An 8,699-nucleotide genomic window follows, 5' to 3' on the forward strand; every position below is an offset into this window, starting at 1 on the left:
CTGAGTTTCACCTTATGAATACTTTTGTCCTCTGCAAAGAGTTCATTAAGTTTTATCACATGTTTTCTTACCAAATAGAATGTTGTAGTCTGTTTCTCTAGGACCAGCATGAATGTGTTTCAGTAATTTACATAGCATTTATCCCACAGAAATCTCAACTAGTTTTATCATATGAAATTTAAGGACATTTATAATAAACAAATAATGTTTATTTAGTTTCAGTAAAGTAGTCTTATTAAAAATTATATAAAGAAGCCCAAGTTGTAATATGTTGTGTATATGATACATTTTCATGTACAACAGTTTAGGATCACAATAGTAAATTAATCCTAAACTGTTGTATATGAAGGTGTGCATCACACTAAACAAAGGTTAGTTTGAAAATTTCTTCAAAAAACAAACCAAGCTGTAAAAAGGAAGATTATTCTCATGTGATAAAAACTGATTAGTTGAATGCAATTGTTTAGCAAATTCATCTAATTCCCCGGCTCTACACCCAACATTCATAAACATATAATGCAAGTTTAAAAAGTACTACTAAGATAGAGAACACATGATGTAAAAAACTGTAATCCTGAATGAATTGTTTTTTCTTTATATATAAATCAGAGTACTGTCTATATACACTCCCTGGGCTGCCTTTCTTTTAAACAAGTTTTATAATATTACATTTAATCACACTGTACAAATATATTCAGTATTTGCTTACATTTTGAAAGGTAAGAAGAGTGGTAATTTCAACCACATTTTGTGAATTGTCACTAACAGGTGGATGTGATTTTTCTATATGAATTACTAGTTTTACTACAACTGCAGGGCCAAGACATGTTTTTCAGTTCTAAAAATCCTTCCTCATCATATCTCTGTATGTCTTCCAGTCTTACACTGGAACTTATGTTAGTGCCCTCTCATCTCTGTGTATACAATGCCATGTCATGTATTTTGACAAATTCTTTTAACACAGTCAACAGTTCTGGGCTTTTCTATTGCATATTGGCAGTGGACTGGTTTTTTCTTGTACATTAAGAGTCTCTTGACTGTATCTAAAAACACTTTCATCACTGTTTGTTTATTCAATCATTACTGACAAGTCAAGAAGAAAACATTTCTGACATCATGGTAGGTCTTAGTAACAACTTTGTAAAATCAATCAACACATGTTGTTAACCTTTCTGCACACAATGAAGTGAAATCTCTGTAGAAGTTGATAAATTACCAAACCTGTTTTCTCATTACTGTGTCATGATAACTCTTACATGCATGCTCACAGTACAAAGTAAGCACAAGCATTCTTATATCGTACAAAAGTCAGACGTTGTGTGGCTGTCAGTTATGTGAACACTGAGTATTGGCATTATCAATATTTCTAATGGCTTCATACCAAGATATCCCAAGAGAATATGACACAATAAACTCTTAATCATCCAATATGATCAGCTCACTAAAACGTTCCTGTTTCAGGGCTCAGATGTAACCTTGGAGATATGAAGTAGCACTGTCCAAGTCAGACTTATCATGCAGTAACAAGAGGATAGTTTTGGTCATCAAGTTCAGTTTATTTTGGCACAATTTCAGTTGGGCTACTAGATCCTGGGAAAATAATTGACTAACTCTTTGTAGTAACTTATAAGCCCTTATGAAAGATTGCAGATTGTAATTTTTTCCACAACAGTAAATGAAACTTAATGTTTATTAGGCTAAATTTAAATTCAAACTAGACCTATGTCTGTTCTACAATAAAGACTTAATTCAACTAGTACTGGTGGGGGTCAAATTGCATGTCAAAACATTTTACAGAGTTACATTCAAAATTTAAATAAACAACTTTATTATCAATTGATTGATACACTTGACATCAAAATGTAGTAAGTAAATCAAACTTTTAAGATAAATTTTAATATCTTAATTTCATAAGAAAATATTCAAATATATTATCAATGTTCACTTCCTCATATCACGTGAAAACTTGTTTGCTCCAAATTGCCCATTTAAACATTTTTCCATCCCATTCGAGCTTCTGAGTTTTAACATGAATGACAAACATTTCAATTTCAAGCACAGATTTAGTCCTTGTTTTGTTGTTACTTTCAGTTATATAAATGAGTAGAGTATTACTATGTACCAGATGTAAATCAAAGGTGTTTAACAGATTTAGTCCTTGTTTTGTTGTTACTTTCAGTTATATAAATGAGTAGAGTATTACTATGTACCAGATGTAGATCAAAGGTGTTTAACAGATTTAGTCCTTGTTTTGTTGTTACTTTCAGTTATATAAATGAGTAGAGTATTACTATGTACCAGATGTAGATCTAAGGTGTTTACCTTTAATTACAACTGAAGTTACTGAAAGTTGAATAGTAAAGTACAAGTAAAGTACCAGCACTGGATTAAATATAATTCTCATGTTAGAGATAGTTTTAGTTTTATTACTTATACAAGGCATCAAGTCCATTGGTAAGATAAGTCCTAGTCTGAAGCCTAGTTTGTGCAATATCAGGACAGATGAATCTCTGAAAGACTGAATAAATCAGCAACGTGACTTAGATCTGGAAGCTATAACAAACAATGCCACACACATACTGGATAGGTTTACAGATCATCAAGCTGAGAAGACACTTTGCCACATTCTGTTACTACAGGGTGGAAATAACACAGAGATGTCTAGTTGCAAGTTATCAGAAAAACTGATTGGCATAGCTCTTATGTCAGGGAGGTTTCTCAATAATGGAAGGATATCTAGTGTGCACCAACCTAAAGAATATCAGCCCCATTATAATAGACTACTGGTCTGCCATCACTCACCTGCCTTGTTAGGGTGGACAGAGCTAGGAACAGGATTTCTAAACAGTCTATAAACAATAATATATTTAAACATATATCCAGAAAAATACACATGGGAGCAACTGAGCTTGGACACTCAATGGAAGACCTTGACTGACCAACAAGAGAAGAACAAAAAGAAAACCAAGGCCTCAACACCAAGCTGGTAAATAAGTCATGCATAAAAAAGTGCACCAGACTGCCAGTCATGTTATGATAGGTTACTACAACATCACATGAATCAGGGGAAGCAAATATTGTCTTGAGAAGCTCTTTGAATTTTATGAAATCATTCTCTTTAAAAAAACTAAACCCTCATACCCTGAGGAGTTCAATGTCATAAGCTTTAATTTCTTAACACATATTGGCACAGAGGATGGGATGGCCATTGCAGCTCAGCATGGCAGCAACATCTACTGTGAATATTATGACAGCTTTCAGCGTAAAAATCACCACTGCAAGTTACAAACCATCCAGAAACTTAACCAAAGTTACCAAACATATCCTAATCAGATGAGTCATCACCAACATCTGCATGAAATGTTACACAGTGCATCACTCTGAGGACTGAAGGTTCCTGCCTGACTTGTCTGACAACACTCACCAACCACAATAACACAGCTATGATGGACATCAATGAACTGTAGGTTTCAGTGGGAAATAGAGCTGAAAATTATCACTAGCTTATGCTTTACCAAATTTTTATCTGATCTATCCTGTATTACGCACTAACAATGATCAGTACAAATTTTATGCAGCTAGGTAAGACTAAAAACATACAAAATGTCTGTTCAAGAATGGTCACAAGATGTACTTCATCCACTCCCATCAAAACTTTGTTACACTTCATAAGTATTAGCAGCATCACAGAGACCAACAGCACTTACAAGCAAAATTATCCACTAGGGTCTTATAGCATAGGGATCATAATTTATATCATCATGCAACTGCCCATTTTAATTGGGTCATTCCAGCTCCAAAACAACCCTGAAGGCACCAATGAACAGGAAAATGCCTAATAAGCTCCTCCAGCAACAGTCATGAGTGAACAGATGATCTACAGCCACTACTGAGATAACTGGTCACCACCAGAACTCAGGTGCCCTATCTGAATGTTTGAAAATCAGCCTACACAAAAAATATAGGAATTGGACTGAGGGTAAAACAGAAAAGGCCAATTAGCACTCATGTGAAGTCCCCAATGACCAGTCACTTGCCATCATAGCCACAGATGACTCCTACATCACAGATAGGGAGAGAACTGTTTGGGCATTCACTGACTCAAAGAGCAGCACAATTCTGCAAAAGACTCGTAAAGCATTCAAGCTTCCCAAAAGCAGTGCAAGGGTGAAGCTAGGAGCTAAAAAAGCAAGCTATTTTCTGGTTTGTTGAAAGCAATGAACCAAAGATAGACAGTGCCACCAACATAATATTTACAACTGACTCACAGGTTGTACTGAATAAAAATTCAGAGTAGTTTGTCTCCAGATGGACAGCAGAAAGTAAAGCAAATGAATGGTAAGACCATCAACTGGATGTATGTTCTTCAGCAATGCAGGAGTAAACCTAAATGAGGAATTTGAATAGCTCACAAAAGAAGCCTCAATATAAATTACTGCAAAACTATACTGACAGGATATAAACTTCCTATGCACCTGTAAGGCAAAAATGACAACATTGAAAGGTCTTCATCAACATTCAAAAGGAACAAGCCTGCTGGAAAACAAAACATTGTATGGTATAAATAGGAAATTCAAGAGTTGGGGAATCAATAAGACAGTGTACAGCCAGAAGGCTACTAGTAACATCAGTAAACAAACTGTCTGCTCCTGTTGCTATTCTCGTAACTACATTCTGCTCTATCTGTGACCTAGTCATTGCTGACTTTGCCATTGATGTAAACAAGTAGATTCCATACTCCATTTTGATCATGGTTACTGCTCTCATTAGATTGATAAGGTTCTTTTACAACACTTTGTTGGTGACAATTCCAGTGGTTGTACTGACAGTCACAAACCCTTCATTTTGAGGTCAGCTGAGTCAGAAGAAATCAACATTCCGTGACAACCTGCACTTTTAAGATTAGTTTGTGCAGCATTACTGCAAACAAGGGATTCTAGCCGGCAAAGTATTACTCAGAGCAAACACAACCATATCTCACCCACTATATTAGCACTTGAGAAAAAAGGGAGATGAGGCATCAATAGAGAGTTTGAAATCAGTCTCAAGTTATGGGTTCGTGAGGCTAAGAAAGATGTAAAGGAGATATGTCTACAGGAAAATATCAAAAATTGGACCGAGCAATTTGTATTAAATAAAACACAATGAAAATAGGCAGCAGGATGTGGAGGGAATGGTCATGACTTGCCAAGACAGCCAAAGTCATGGAATCTGTGTATAAGCAAATATACTTATCATAACAAAGATTGGCTCATTTAGAAAAGATGTGACTGCACTGCCAATGAACATCTTATGTTTAAATGGTGTCAAAAACTTTATGGTCTCATTCAAATAGAACAGAGTGTGAAGAATACAAGAGTGAAATCATCTGGTTGGTCAGTAACAGTAAATATCATAACAGGATCATACTCCTAAACTTCATCATAAACAAATGTTGTCCAGAAAACATGGATAAAACCTTGGGAGAGAGTTGAAGGCTCATTTGATAAGCCATATTACAAGCCATGCCAACATATTAATCAATTAGAAAGTGGATCACCTAACTGATATAGCATTGGGCGATCTTATAAGATCTCCAAATTATGTCATCAATGAAATGGCATATATATTGATAGAACATCAATAGATGGAACACAGGTCACACTGGCCAACTAGAAGACTGGAAGAAAGATGGTGAAGGTATGGAAGTGGAGTGAACATGAAAATATGTGGGAAGTACAGATGCAACTTAAATCAGATTGAATTAGCCATCTTACCAAAAGAACCATTAGGAGATTATTAGATGGAGGAGAGCCTACGCCAAGGCTGGTGCCAAACTCTCCAAGTATTAAATAGCAAAAGTAATATCAAAATAATCTTTCTTAAATTAGTGTTAAAATGACAAATAATTACACTTAAGTATAAAAAAAGTGATACACAATAATTAATAACAATAAGGTATTCAGTTAAAGTGATTGCTAACAGCCAGTTTCTTTGCTGTACTCTGTAGTTTGGAATTAGCAATAGTGTAACTCTACATGGACTGTACACTGAAAAACCTGCTGCTATGGGACAATTAGAGAGAGGAGAGCCCATGATTTCAACAGTGTTAAACTCCTTTACCATGTCAACCAATCAATCAACTGATAACATTTTCTTCTGTTACTAGTAAAACAGTTATGTTCATCACAGTCTATGTAATCTGAATGCATGCATACATTGCTGTTATTATACTCAATGCAACTAAAATAATATGGCACATGCTCAAATATAAATACTAGAATGTGATATAAACTATACATGGAACTAAACTGGATTGATAAAATAGGAGAAAAGTATTCAGGCCATGTTTAGACAAACACAATCAGTAAGTAGGAACAACTTCATTGTGTCTTTAAGTTAGAAACAATAGAAAAAGATACCATAAATCTTTAAGTTTTGAAACTGTAGTTATTAACATATGACAATTTTAAAACCTCAGAAGGTACATTACCCACATTTTAAACATTAAAAATTACAAGAGCTTCACAGAAAAAGCTATTTTGAAAATAAACTAAAGAGTATGTATGAAACAAATGTTTAGAACTTACCGGCCTCGAACAATGTTTTCTTGAAAAAGTTCTCGTACAATAATACCAATATTAGAGACATTAACCTTGTTGACCAGACCAATTATACTTTTCTTTAAAGCTTCCCAAGCAATTCGTTGATATTCAATGCTAAAAACAAAAAACTATTTATAAATTATCTATAGAGATAAATCAATATGCAGATGAACAAAGTAACAGATATTATAACTATGATATCAAAAAAAACATATAATGCTAAAAATTGGGTTTTAATACTTTATGTAATCTATGTTCATAAGTGATTGAGTTAGTTGCCCAACTTTACAGTGTGTGTGTGCGTGTTAGGATTTTGTTTGTATATGAATACTTCTTTTATAGCATTCTCCCAAGAGAATAACTGATTAGTTGAATGTAATTAATGAGCATGAAGATTAATCAATCAGCAAATTCCACAGATGTTTATGTCTGATCATATTTATTCTTAAAAATAGAAATTGATAGATAAAAAAATTTAAAAACCTAAAAATTCTTAATTAAATGAAAACTCTTTTTATTTTGTAAATAAAAGTATTTGGCAACAAAATAAAGTATATTGAAATGTGAAAAGACAGACAAAATTAAAAACTTTTCAGTCTACTCTGTAGATTTAATTCCCTTGGAAATAAATTAGTAGTACAACAAAATAAGACAAGTTTCAGAGAGAATAAATTACCAAAAAAAAAAAAGATCTGATTAAATTCTACATGTAACCTATTTTTCTTTTACTGAGTGGTAAAAAATGTAGAAAAATTCTACCTTGATTTATCTGTAATCTGTGCTTGCATCATTTTCAGCCTTGCTGGTGGAATGTAGGCACCTGCAGTCATTGACGTCAAGTAATTTTGTTCTGATTTATTTTTGGGGGGAGCCAGAACATCCTCATCTTTCTTTCCTACCTGTGAAACCTCATCATGATTATCCATTCTCAGTCTTTTTCTGTCATCTGTTTTTTTCTTTTCAGCATTATTTTCAGTATCTCCACCCCAGTAACGTTGTCCTACAACCCTACTTTCAAGATTTTCACCCTCTCTTGGTCTATCATTTTCATCATCATCGTCACTCTGCCAGTATCTCCTACCCGAATGCTCATTAGCACGTCTTCTTTCTTCTCTATTTCTATAACCATACCTTTTTCTGTCAGACTCTTCATATAATCTACTTCTACCAGTTGTTCTATTTTGTGGAGAATATCTGTTTCTTCTGTGTGAATGTTCAATGTCTTTATGTCTGTTATTCTTTCGATTATCTCTCTTTTCCATAGAAATATCTCCATCACCCTTACCTTCTCTGCTTCTAATTTTCTCTGGTTGCTTTTCTTTTCTGGTGGCCGATTCCTTTACAACTTCATCACTAATATCAAAAGAGTTATCAGCCTCTGGATGCAATAGCAGATGCTGATCCTCATCACTTTCTGAACCTTTTTTGTGATCATGCAAATGATTTCTTTTCTGTTCTCTTGGTTTCATTCTTCTCTGATCAGTTATATTTCTCACCAGGTCACTCTCTGAGTTTGGGATAAACCTATGCAACTCTTCATCACTCGCTGATGGAGGTGTATATGGTCTCTTTCTACCATGAGACTTACTGTCATCATTTGAACCAGAAAAAGCATTTTCAGAAGAACTCGATTTCTTCCTCTAAAATGAGTGAAAATCCAAATAAAAATTTATCAGTAACATGCAGCTGCAGTGCCTTAGCTCTTAATTATTTCACAAGAAAATCAGAATAGTAAGTGAACCAACAATGAAATTATTCTATGACAAGAACACAATATGTTTCAGCAGAGAAGACAGAACAGTGTTCTCTATATAAAATATTTTTTTAATAAGACACTGTATGTCAATTTTCTATTAACATAATGTGCTTTCATACACAAATAACAAAATCAGAAGTTCTCACTTAATTTCCTTTTTAGTCCAAAAAATTACTCACTGATATATATATATATATATATATATATATATATATATATATACACACACACACACACACTATATATATATATATATATATATAATAAATATAAACTAGTATTAATAAATAAATAAATAATAATAATAATAATAATAAATAAATAATATATAATATAATATAAGAAGTAAAGATAAACTT

General features: G+C 33.5%; 1 protein-coding gene across 1 annotated transcript in view; it reads right to left on the bottom strand.

Moving 5' to 3' along the window:
- The window catches only part of LOC106462326 (pre-mRNA-splicing factor CWC22 homolog), a gene marked incomplete at its 3' end in the record, with an annotated part of 71,349 nt that overhangs the window by 37,517 nt on the left and 25,133 nt on the right, over positions 1-8,699 (bottom strand). Inside the window, exons 3-4 of the mRNA XM_022389550.1 lie at positions 7,344-8,224; positions 6,570-6,698 (exon numbers count right to left, since the gene is read on the bottom strand). Coding sequence (XP_022245258.1) covers positions 6,570-6,698; positions 7,344-8,224 — 1,010 coding nt within the window. The remainder of the gene's footprint in view (positions 1-6,569; positions 6,699-7,343; positions 8,225-8,699) is intronic.

This window comes from Limulus polyphemus, unplaced genomic scaffold, assembly GCF_000517525.1.
Source record: "Limulus polyphemus unplaced genomic scaffold, Limulus_polyphemus-2.1.2 Scaffold1143, whole genome shotgun sequence".
Classification (NCBI taxonomy): Eukaryota; Metazoa; Arthropoda; class Merostomata; order Xiphosura; family Limulidae; genus Limulus; species Limulus polyphemus.